The sequence below is a fragment of the Juglans microcarpa x Juglans regia genome, chromosome 3S, assembly GCF_004785595.1.
Source record: "Juglans microcarpa x Juglans regia isolate MS1-56 chromosome 3S, Jm3101_v1.0, whole genome shotgun sequence".
Taxonomy (NCBI): Eukaryota; Viridiplantae; Streptophyta; class Magnoliopsida; order Fagales; family Juglandaceae; genus Juglans; species Juglans microcarpa x Juglans regia.
Window position 1 is genome coordinate 3,968,265 of NC_054599.1, and position 12,293 is coordinate 3,980,557.

General features: G+C 36.0%; 1 protein-coding gene and 1 pseudogene across 1 annotated transcript; one reads left to right on the plus strand and one right to left on the minus strand.

Moving 5' to 3' along the window:
* The first annotated feature begins 262 nt into the window (after positions 1-262).
* On the plus strand, positions 263-2,073 carry LOC121258574. The gene is made up of 2 exons (XM_041160111.1): positions 263-903; positions 1,014-2,073. Exons 1-2 carry the CDS (start codon positions 547-549, stop codon positions 1,632-1,634), a joined length of 978 nt encoding a protein of 325 aa, XP_041016045.1. The 5' UTR covers positions 263-546; the 3' UTR covers positions 1,635-2,073.
* Positions 2,074-3,380: 1,307 nt separating this feature from the next.
* Positions 3,381-10,343, minus strand: LOC121257820 (annotated as a pseudogene).
* Between the last annotated feature and the right edge of the window lie 1,950 nt (positions 10,344-12,293).

The window sequence follows — 12,293 nt, forward strand, 5'->3', positions numbered from 1 at the left end:
TCTTGAAGATTATACAGTAAACAGATAATATTTTTTTTTTTAGAGAAGTAGTGTTGTTTTTCAATCAGGACACTTGTATTCTCATAGACTACTCTAATCATACTTTTTCAATCAGGACACTTGTATTCTCATATACTACTCTAATCATACTATGTTATTATGAACAGAGATCTCAAAACATAAAAGTATTAAGTAAGGAGGAAGGATTATTTTTACAAAAGAATGGCACTGTTTATATCACACCATTAAACAATGAAAATGGCATATTACCAATCATCCTTTCCCCTGTGTAGGAAACAGCCATCATTGCTCCCAACCATCCCTTTCAACCTTAGAAACCTGAGCGGAGCTGAGCAGCTGTTGCTTCTTCTAAGATATTCCCTCCTTCCTTTCCAATTCTCTCTTCTTTCTCCTCCTCATGCTTCCTTTTTCACAATTTATATACCTCTCTCTTTGTAACCTTTTTTTTTTCTCTACCCACTTCTTCTAACATCCTTCCTTTCCCTTTTCTTTCATCCCTTGAAACTCTCTCTTTCCCCACCATAAATGGATCCTTCTTCTACCAACTCTGTCAATGGATTCTACTCCTTTCTTACGCGTGGAATAGATGATCTCGAGCACGTCTACCTCTCCAACAACTTCATGTCAATCCAATTCCTCCAACGGGTACTTTCACTTCTCCGATCCTTCCACACCCAGCTCACCCTTCTCGTCCAGAAGCTCCATTTGCCTGTGGGTGAGAAGTGGCTCGATGAGTACATGGACGAGAGCTCCAAGCTCTGGGATGTCTGCCATGTCCTCAAGTCTGGCATATCTGGCATGGAAAACTACTACTCTGCAGGCCTCAACATAACTTCTTCCCTCGACAATCATCGTCATCTAAGCTCGCAACTCTCTCGCCAGGTCCATCGCAAAATCGCCAATCTTTTTTGGATTTATTTTAGTTTGGTTTTGTTTCGTTTTGAAGATGAACGAAATTTTCATTTTCTTATTCGATTGAGTTCTTCGAACAGGTCATTCGCACAATCTCCGGGTGTCGCCGAGAAGCTCTGGGATTGGAGGAGGAGAACAGAGCCTTACTGGAAACAAGAATCCAGCCGCTGTCGCTGCGGTTCGACGAGAAGGTGTCCATCGAGTCGAAGCTGAACGGGTTCAACGGCTTCAGGGGAGTTCTGTACGCAATGAGGAACGTGAGCTCGCTGCTACTAATGATCTTGCTGTGCGGATTGGTGTACTGCTGGCCGGAGTCAAATTCTCTGCGGGGAGGGTACGAGGGATGCTTGTTCTTCGGGTCGGGGCTGATGATATCGACGGGGAGGCTGCAGCAGAGGGTGGCGGCAGAAATAAACCAGATGGGAGGGAGGCCGGGGATTCTGCTGTACGAGTTCAGGAGATCAAAGGTGGCGATGGAGGAGCTGAGAGGGGAATTGGAGAGGAGGGGAGGTTCGTCGTCGAGGTCGCAGGTGGTGGAGTGGGAAACAGAGGTCGGGATAAGGGAGAGAGTGGAGAACTTGAGAGGGTGTTTTGGGGTGTTGAGATCTGGTGCTGACAACATTGTTGGGCAGCTCGATGATTTCTTTGATGAAATTGTTGAAGGCAGGAAGAAGCTTTTGGACTTTTGCAGTCATAGGTAGAGAGAGAGAGAGAGAGAGAGAGAGTTTTTACTGTAGAAGAAAGCAATATGGAATCTCGTGGACTTATGGTCCCATGGATGGATGGATGGAAAACCCAAAAATTAAACGGAAAAGAAGAAAGAAGAGGAAGATGATGATGATCATCATGAATATTTACAATTAGAAGCAAGGGAATCAGATTTTGTTTTTCCTTTTTGGAGGGAGGGTGGGGGAGAGTGGTTGTTGTACCTTGAAGCCTTTTCTCTCCTCTCCGGCCTCTTTTGTTCTATTTTATTTTATTTTATTTTGTTTTTATCATTTTGGGTTCATCTTCTCCTCTTGTGGGTTTTGCTCTTCCTAGTGAAAGTTGAAGCTTTGGGGATGGCTTCTTCTTCTTTTCAGCAATCCACCCAAAGAGAGGAAAAGCTTCTTGAATTTGGAATGCATAAATTTCCAAGTCTTTTAAGAGAAGAGGACTTTAAAATGAGAATCCAAGAAGTGAAAATCAAACACATAATAATAATAATAAGGTCTGGTTTTCATGGCGGGGCCAAGTTTCTTTACTTCCTCAAAACACCAACACCTGGCCTCCTCATCTATCTCCTATTTAAAATTGGGTTAAAAGAAAGAATAGAAGCTTCTTATTATTTTTTATGTTTGCATTGTTATTTTACGTTGTTGTTTCTTTTAATAATAAAAAAAGGTGAACTTCCTGTTGTTTTGATTTCATAGGTAGTAGTATTGGTCTCTTCTATAGTTGTTATAGTAAATGAGTAATGATTCTAGGTGTTGAGAGAATGATGAAAAGGGTGGGTTAAGGACTGATCTTAGGGGCGACTGTGAGATTCCTTGGCTGCTTTAATATCAAAAGCAGCAGCTTCTTTTGCTCTTGGGAAGCTTTTGTCTGATTCGGTTCTCTTTTGAAAGCAATGGAGTCGATCATGAAAGCTTCCTCTTCCTCCTGACATGTCTCTTCTAAAACAAAATCAGGGTCCCTCTCTCTTTTTCTCTTCTTTGAGAGAAGTTTTATTCTGCAGCCAATTTTTTCTTCCCTTTTTTCCTGGGGTCTATAACATAAAATAATATTGAACAGGAAATTTCAGTGGTCACTATCTCAGTTCAAACCGTATCTCATGCTTTTTGTACCTTGCCGGAAATTCATGCCTTGCCTCCCCCAAGGGGTTCCATTTGAGTGTATTGGGAAAACAACAAAAGAATAATCTAATGGTGACAGACACAAGGATAAAGACAAAAACAAATGAGTAAACTTAAAACTGAAAAAGAGAACAAAGGACAACATGCCGGATGCCAGAAATTCGGGTAGCAGAGAGCCCTGTACCAAAAAATAAACCAATGGGGTAGCCACTACCCTTAAAACAGCATAACATGTTTTTACAACTATCACCAGAGGCCATGATTTTGATACTCTTTAAAAGAACAAAAGAAAGATAGACCACTGCAAAAGAATTATAGAGTTTTCAGCCTTTGCTTTTTACCAAGGTTCTCGATTGAATTGACAAAACTCAACAAGCATAAGATACAAACCATAGATAGCTGCAGATGGTTTCAAGGTGAGTAGCAAAATCAACCAGGGTGAAATGGTTTAGAGTTTCTACATCATGACCTATTACAGCTATCGGTAGTGGAAGTAAAACAACTTCAGTGGACACATATAACCAAAACAATCTGAATTGCAGACACAATCAAGAGCAATATCAAATGCAACCATTCACAAGCATAACTCGTTTTGAACAGCAAGTCAGCAACTATCCAAATCTACCCCATCTCTGTAATTACTATTTACATATGTATACGATAAACAGTGTTGGCTGCAGACCACCACAACTTGGAGATATCTATCTATGATGTCTTCACAAATAAATCAGAAAATAAAAGGACGACTATTCTGGTGTAAATTTTACAAATCATAAAAAATATGTCAGTCGTGGACTTTCAGCGATGCTCGTAAACTTTTTGGGCAACATAATCTGAATGGTGACTTTGTTTTGGGCATAATTTACTGGAGGGAATGGAATAAAAATGGACGGGTTACCATGTAAATTGTAAGTGTTGGTAAGCCACAGGAGCAAGATGATGCTGTTACAGATGCAGGCAGGCTGCCCCTTTAACATTTTCAAGTGTCAAATCCTGGCACTGCAAATTGGGAAGCAAATGTCTCAACACATTCTTGGAGCTCAATAATATCTTTATTGTTCTGAAGACCCTTCAGAAAATCCCTCTGTGATTTTCCATGTTCCCTCTGTATGATGCTTGTAATCTGAGCTGCCCTAAGAAGAAACTCTGCAATTTTCTCAAAATCAGCCTCTAAACAACCTCTTGACGTCATGGCAGGAGAACCTGAACAAGAATGTCGAAAGAAAAAATAAAAAAATAAAACAGTTGAAGTTAATCTTCGGCTTGTGAAGTTCAAAGAAATGTATTATTTAGCACCTGTAGTAAAGAAATGAAGTCTGTAGATTAATATACTTGTGTCATTTGTCGCATTAGAATTAAGAAAATGGTGAGATAATATGAAATTATGGAAACTTTAAAATTACTTCCTAGGAACACCCATGGAGGGAGAAGCATGCAGACAAAGCACTCTTCCTTTGCACCATTTGAAAAAAGATCACAATAAAAATTGGAAAACTGGGAAACTGTTTGTTCAGCAATTTTGCAGATCAGTTACAGGTTGAAATTAAACAACAGAACATTTTTTTTTCCTTCATTGGAAAGTTACACATGCATCATGGGCCTTGAAATCACAACTTCACCCTCCACCACCCCCTTTTTCTTACAAGGGAAGGCAATGGCAAGCTCAACCACAATTGAAGTAGATAATGCTACATATGAAAAACAAAAATGCGTGGAACAATCATGCAGAACAGCTTTTCTGACCCTACTTGTAAATGCAATAGGGAAAAATTACTCACCAATTCTTACTCCTCCAGTTGAAATAGCACCATTATCACCAAATATAGCACTTTTGTTGAGAGTGATTAGGCACATCTCACAGACCTTCTCATAGTTTTTCCCTAGGAAACAAATATAAGAGTAAAAAGTTCAGAACAAATGGTGCAAATTTAGGGAGGTAGTTTACAGATTTTTACCTAGAAGTAAAAAAGCTAACAATTAAATTGTACCGCAAAAGTAAAAAGGTAGAAAATGTGTCCCTACAAGATATTGAAACTTTTCCTTTGGTTGTTGACTTTTTTCCACTTTCTACACTAGTCAAGAAAAAAGTATTCCCTATTCACGACTTGCTGGTAGCACAGTCATGACAACGAAACTTCTCACATATTGGCAATATTTCTACAAAACCTATACTTTTCCTACAGGTGCGTGACCAATCTTCAGATTTCAGACAAGGATGTTTACAAAAGCATACACCAGAGCCTGTAGAAAATGCAGCTGGAACTTAAAAACTTCTGGCATCAATACTACACACTGATTGCTATAGAGCTTTAGAAATCAATATCAAACCACGGCACATTTCCTGTTGATGCACCATTAATCAGATATTCACAATTAATGTACTCTGATACACATGTTTTGGTCTTTGAAATAATCATTTTCATCTCCTTCTTCAATGATTAAAGGACCAAGATTACACTTCCTTTCACCAACAAAGGAGCAACAAGAAGAACTCGTCTTAAAACTATAAGTAGTTACCCACAAAAAGGTCAAAAAGTAAGTCAAAAGAAACTGTGGCAAATTTGATCTTGAGGTGTATAACAGCGAATGCATGTATGCCTGTGACTCATAGGGCTGTGAATATAAACAAGTCGCTCATGAACAGCTCAAGCTTGATTCGTCTACACTTGGTTCATTTGAAGGCCTTTACACCACGCACCATGGCATAATTTGATTTGTAAAATTCAGATTTTAAAATTTATCTTTCAAATCAAATTATATCATGTGGATGATTTGTAGTGTAAAAGCATTCAAATAGAATTATTCTTTAATAAATGAGTTGTCCATAAACACTAATATCGGCTCAGATATTAAACGAGCCAAACTCACATATGCTCGACTTGGCTAGTTTTAAAGCTTGTAATTTATGTGTTATACGTAATACATGTTAGCTAAATTTTATATATTTAATTATGTACTATTAATTTATTAATAGTTTCCTTTTATAACATACATAGTTATGTTCCTAAAGTGTGCATAGGATATTTCATAAACTTTTTTACGAAATATATTTCATGTAATTGGTTATATATGTTAATATATATATATATATAGTTGTGTATTTTTAGTTTATATTTTTTTTTATTGGCACCGGGTGTCCAGGAACAACATCCCGACTAATCCCAGGGGTGCACAAGCCCTCAGCAGGGAGTTTCCCGCAAGTGCACCTCGGGTAATTCAAAGGGAAAATCTCTCAATTCGATGGCCCCTAGAGATTGTTTGCACCCAAGGGGATTTGAACCTTAGACCCGGGGGGAGCATACCCCCAAGCCCAAGGCCTTTACCACTTGAGCCAACCCCTAAGGGTTAATTATTAAATTCATCCAAGTTATTTATGTTTTAAATTCATCAAGTTATATTTATTGCAAGTCATATAATATATCAAGTTATTTTATGTTTTAATACAAGTTAATTTATGAATTTAGTTAATCATACTTATCAAAAAAAAATTTAGTTAATCGGGTTTTATACAAATATAATATATATATATGTTTTATTTGTCATTTTTTATTTAGATTATATTTTTTTATCTTATATATGTATAGCTTACATATATACACATTTACTCATGTAACTAACTTTATTATAACCAAAGGTCATGTACAGGAATTACTATAGCATATTGTTATAATTATAAACTGATTTGACTTTAAACGATTAACTATAGCTTGTATATATAGTACATGACCTAAGTTGATGATAGTATTTCTCTTCAATCAAGGGAATCATACAATTAAATTAATATATAATGTGGTTTCTCAAAACAACCTGACCAAACAACAGATCCTATTATTTTGTACAAATGATATAACATATTGTGAGTTATAACTATAACTTATAGTTGCATATTATTCTATCCCTATGCTGTAATAAATGTGCATTAACTATAAACTAAAACAATATACTTATGTCGTATGCTTAATAATACATTTGGAAATATAATATATAGTAATGTATATCATAATTTATATTTAATAATAATATATACTTATAAAAAAAATATTTAATAATAATATATTATGCAACTAGAACTTCTCACTTATTCTATTATCCATATACTAATATATATATATATATATATTGAAGGGTTTAATCTGTTGCGTTTGTCTCATTCATTATTTTTCTTTTTAATTTAAAAACTATGAAGTAAATTTATATTATAAAAAAATTCTCCATTTTTTTATCAAAACTATTTGGTTAAATAGTTAAATGACTAGAATTTTTTTGTAAAATCTTAAATTTGTTACATCAATTAAAAGAAAAAACCTATTTTTTTCAAAAAAATAAAAAATCGAGCTCAAGCTATGTAATTAATATTTAGCAAGCCAAGTTCAAACAAGGTTATTCAAGCTTAATTCGAGTTCAAGCCAAGTTCAAACAACCAAATAAGCTAACCGAGCTCGAGCAACCTAGTCGGCTCAAATCAGTTTGATTATAGCCAGCCTGTGAGATGATACTCCAGTCCATATTCATAACTAACTTAGCTTATTTATATACCAGAAACCAAAAACTTCATGATAGCTTGATGCCAAGAAAGAAACTAATTGGCATAAACAAAGACAAGAAAAAAAGTTACTGAAAGACAATTCTAGTGAAGTTATACTCATAAAGTCAAGATGGGCACCACTAAATGCAGTACCAAAGTCAAACAATAAGAAGTCTAAAAAGTAAGAGGGAAACACAGGAAGTTTATCCTTTCCAATCTATTCTACAATCTTTTTTTTAGTAAGGGGTTGAAAATTGAGTAGTTCAAATCAGAATACCTGTTAAGCCTAAAGCAGTCAGATCCCAAAGCAACAAATGATTGTCGGTACCCCCAGTCACCAGCCGGCATTTTCTTCTCAACAAAGCAGATGCTAGTGCCTGAGCGTTTTTCTTCACCTGTTGCATATAGGCTTTATACTCCAAAGTAGCTACTTGTTTTAAAGCTATGGCAAGAGCAGCAATGTGATTATTGTGAGGACCCCCTTGTAACGATGGAAACACAGCAAAGTTTAACCTGTCCTCGAAATCATAATGAGTATTACCATCTCTATGATTAAGGTTAAAGCTATGTTTCCTTGATTTTGTACCTCTCCTGTAAAAAACAAAACCTCCCCTTGGACCCCGGAGACTTTTGTGAGTTGTTGAGGTAACAATGTCACAGTACTCAAATGGACTTGCACATTCCTGTGGTTGACAATGGACAAACTTGAGTAAGAAATTTGGATTCATTTTGATAGATATACTGATTGGAAGAAGAAAATGCACAAACTCCATGATAGATTCCAAAGAAGATCAATTAAACTCACCATTACACACACGCACGCACACATATCTATAGCAGTGGCACATCAATTTTGATGGAACTTCATCCATCACTTGTATCGGTACAACTTTGTAACAATTTAAGACATTAAACAGATTGATTCACATAAAAAAGAAAACAAAGTGAGACCTGATAAAATCAGAAATTTTTTCCAAGAAAAACTAGTGTATTTGTTGTACTGTCTACAATGCAGAATCTACTCTTTCCATCAAAGGCAGTGGAAGCAGCACCGATCCTACGCAAAGAATGCTAAGAATAGTATGCAAGGAATGACAGTTAACGGCTGGCACATAGAAACATCAGTTTAAGCTCCCTTGATGGGTAGCGCATCTTATTGGCTAGCTAGCACCAACTTTTGACAATAATTCACGGCTATGCACAATTCAAATCCAAGTAATAATGCCATGTCATTTAACCCCCCCCCCTCCCCATGCATCATATCTAAGGAGTTGAACTACTAGGAGGTTCTTAAATAATACGTATGTTAACTAGACTGTCGTGCATATAATTTAACAGTTGTTCTATCAGAAGAAGTCGAGGTCAAAACATGACAACATAAATGGATTAATTGCTTGTAACAAAAGCTAATTCGATGAGCTGGGTTCATTCTATCACTTAAATATTCACAATCCGACAAACAACTACGAGGGCTCTGGACTGCACCATTCCTATGAAAACCGGGAAACTCATGGCATCCGCCCTCAAACCACAAGGAACACCATCGCTTTGTACAAACAAGGTAGCCAAATCAAAGCTAGCTCATATGATCCACAAGAAATTGTATTTAGAGTAAGAAAATACTGCAAAAATTAAATTCAAATGCACCAAAACAAAAAATCCAAGCATCAAAAGGTTAAATCAACATTAAATTAAATTCTAAATTTCCAAATCAAGCATAAAACGACCAGAAGAAGTTTAAACCTTAGCTGCCACAAGACCGCTAATATGAGCCATGTCACACATCAACACCGCTCCACATTTATCTGCAATCTGCCTAAACCTTGCGTAGTCCCACTCCCTCGGGTACGAACTCCCACCACAAATAAGTATCCTGGGGCGAAAATCAAGCGCCTTCTCCTCAAGCTTTTCGTAATCAATGTAACCCGTTTGTGGGTTTCACTTTATAAGGGAGACTCTCAAAAAATATCGAAGCAGCGGAGACCTTCTTCCCGCTAGTAGCATAGTACCCGTGACTCAAATGCCCTCCGGATGGCGAATCCAAACCCATAATCCGATCATTCGGAAGCAAAAGACCAGTGTAAACCGCGAAATTTGCAGAGGTACAAGAGTATGGCTGAACATTCACACCCCAGTTCTCAGGGTCGAGATCAAACGCTGCCAATGCGCGCTCGCAACAGAGCATTTCAATCTGATCAATATGCTGATTGCCTGTATAGTACCTCGCTCCGGGCATTCCCTCCGAGTACTTGTTGGTCAAATGGCTTCCCAGAGCTTCCATTACAGCCCTGCAGACGAAATTCTCCGAAGCGATCAATTCGATTCCTTTGAACTGTCTCTGCCTCTCCTTCTCCATTATCTCGTGGACCTCCGGGTCAGCCACCCGGAGCGGCTGGTTTCCCCAGGCCCGCACCGTGGTTCGCCTTGACTCGAGCCCCTGTTCAATCGCAACACGGTTCGGAGGGTTAGTGCAGAGCAATGATTGCCCATCTCTCGGCCTCTTCAAACACACAGAGTGTCCAAGAATGCTGAATTTTTCATCTTCGCTAAGGTCCTCACCATTCTCGAGCTCATTTTTCTCTTCTTTAAGCTCGATCAAATGCAACGGAATGGATTGGGCCGAATTCGGAAAAGTGCAAAACCTCGAATCGATACGAAGCGAAATCGGGCTGTCTAGAAACCGGCGATGCATATGAATTGAGCCAGAGAGAGAGACCCGGCTGAGCATTTGGTAAATCCATAAAACCTTAAAAAAAGACAGAAATCACCAGATTTGCGCGTGGAAAGATGGGAATAATCTCAAGTCCGCTCCTAAGGAAAAGTGTAGAAGTAACAGAAACAGCGACAACAGCGCCTGGAGAAGGTGCAGTGGAAGTAACGGAATGACGAACTATGAGAGGTTGCAGCTAAAGCAGAGGCTTCCATGGAAGTTCCGGGGAGCTAGGGAGGAGGAGGAGGAGGAGGGAAAGACGAGCGTGGCTCTGAAAATTGTTGGGAGCCGTAGGGGCGTATTTATATGTGAGCGGTTAGGTGACTGGGAATAACCGGTAGACGCAAACGTGGACGAGAAATAGAGGATCTTTAATTTCCTTTTGGGAAAGGGCGGTTCGGTCCACCTGGATTAAATGGCGTCTAGGTTCATTCGTGGATTGTGTGGAAATCACGGCTGTCTTGCCCTTCCCTGTCCGAAAAGTGGGCCATATGACTATATGTTCTAAAAAATAATAATAAAAAAAAAAAAGTAAAAGACCGTATTCGTTGTACTCATAAAACTTGCAAAATGTAGCTTTCCTTGGTCTTAAATTTCTATCTTTTCTTTCTTTCTCCGTTCATTTGCTAAAGAACAAAACAGAATGTTATTTGTCAAAAAGAGATTCTATAAAATAAATTTATAAATTTATATAATTTTATATAATATATTAAATTTATTTTATAATAAAAATAATTTTATAATTTAACATATCACATCAAATTATATTATATTATAAATTTATTTTTATAAAATTTATGTGACTAAAACATTTATCATTTATTAATGATGCTATTAAAAAAAACATCCAAACCAACCACGTACTTGGTATCGTAGATTTGGGTCTCCAAGATTTCAATTCTCACTCCGACCCAATTTATATATGGGACAACTTGATTGGAAAGTTAGATCGACTATGTTTAGTTGTTGAATTTAACTCAATTAATCTCAAATCAATCATTGATAGAATTTATTATTTTTTTAATTTATCATAAAAAAGTTAAATTCGTCTTAACCTACTTCATACATCTCAACTTAAAAAAGTTAAACTCATCTCAATGAGACTTACAAAATATTATTATTCACAACTAAATTAAATTCAACTCATCTCATTTCAACGTTCAGACAAGCTATAAAGACAAAGAGTAAAGTTAGATATTGTAGAACTATACAAATTATTTCTTAAATTATTTGTGACAATCCAAAATCACGATGCTCCAACACTTGCACGTAGAATATGGCCCAAATTCAAACCGTACATTTCAATGTGTTTTGTAGTTTCATTAGTAAAATATGATTTGGTTTTAGCAAATATCAATGAAGGCACGAGGTGATTATATGTTCAACATTTTTTTTTTTATGATATTATGATTTCGTTCTGATTGGGCCCGGAAAAAAATGTGTAAATTTAAAACTACAAGTATGATCATAATCCGATAGAAAGTCATGGGTATTAAATATATGAATAACTAAAAATAGGATATGATAATTCTAAAGTTGAGTCAATACGAAACTCTCGATATAATCTCCTAGGGAAAACAATATATAAATTTGATAAATACAAGAGATATAGATTTAATTAAAAAAAAAAAGGGTTATTCCTTGTTCTATATTTTGTTATTCTTCTCACATTAGTAAATATGACACATTTTAAGTGATTTTTTATTTTTAAGTATTTGGTTTATTAAATAACTTAAAATATAATACTTAAATTGTTTAACTACTACTAAGGGCATGCTTTAGTAATGAGATGAAATGAGAAATTGTGTGAATTATGTGAATAGTAGTGAAAAGGTTTAAGTAAATATGTTTTATTGAATTTTGTTTAAGTAAATATGTTTTATTGAATTTTGAGAAATTGAGATAAAAAATTGAATAAAAATATTATAAAGTTTAAAAATTATTGAAAAACTTATTTTTGTTTTAAAACTTGAAAAATTAGTATCGTTTTTTGTTTGAAAGTTTACGAAAATTGTATCGGATTTTGTATTTGAATAATTATTAATTAATAATTAAATGAAAAGATTGAATATTTGAAATTGAAAAAAATGTTTTGTATTTATGTGACGATTGGGAAGGAAATTTTGATTGAATATTTGAAATTGAAAAAAATGCTTTGTGTTTATGTGATGTTTGTGAAGGAAATTTTGAGATGAGATGAAAACTTTGTTGCCAAACATGGCCTAAGTATGTTATGTGCCTATGACTAGAGATTGACAAAATAAAATTGACCGTTTTTAGTTTAGAAGTC

Coding starts and splice junctions, on each gene's coding strand:
- LOC121258574 (XM_041160111.1), top strand. CDS start 547: ATGGATCCTTCTTCTACCAACTCTGTCAATGGATTCTACTCCTTTCTT. Junction 904..1,013: donor GCTCGCAACTCTCTCGCCAG/GTCCATCGCAAA, acceptor TTCTTCGAACAG/GTCATTCGCACAATCTCCGG.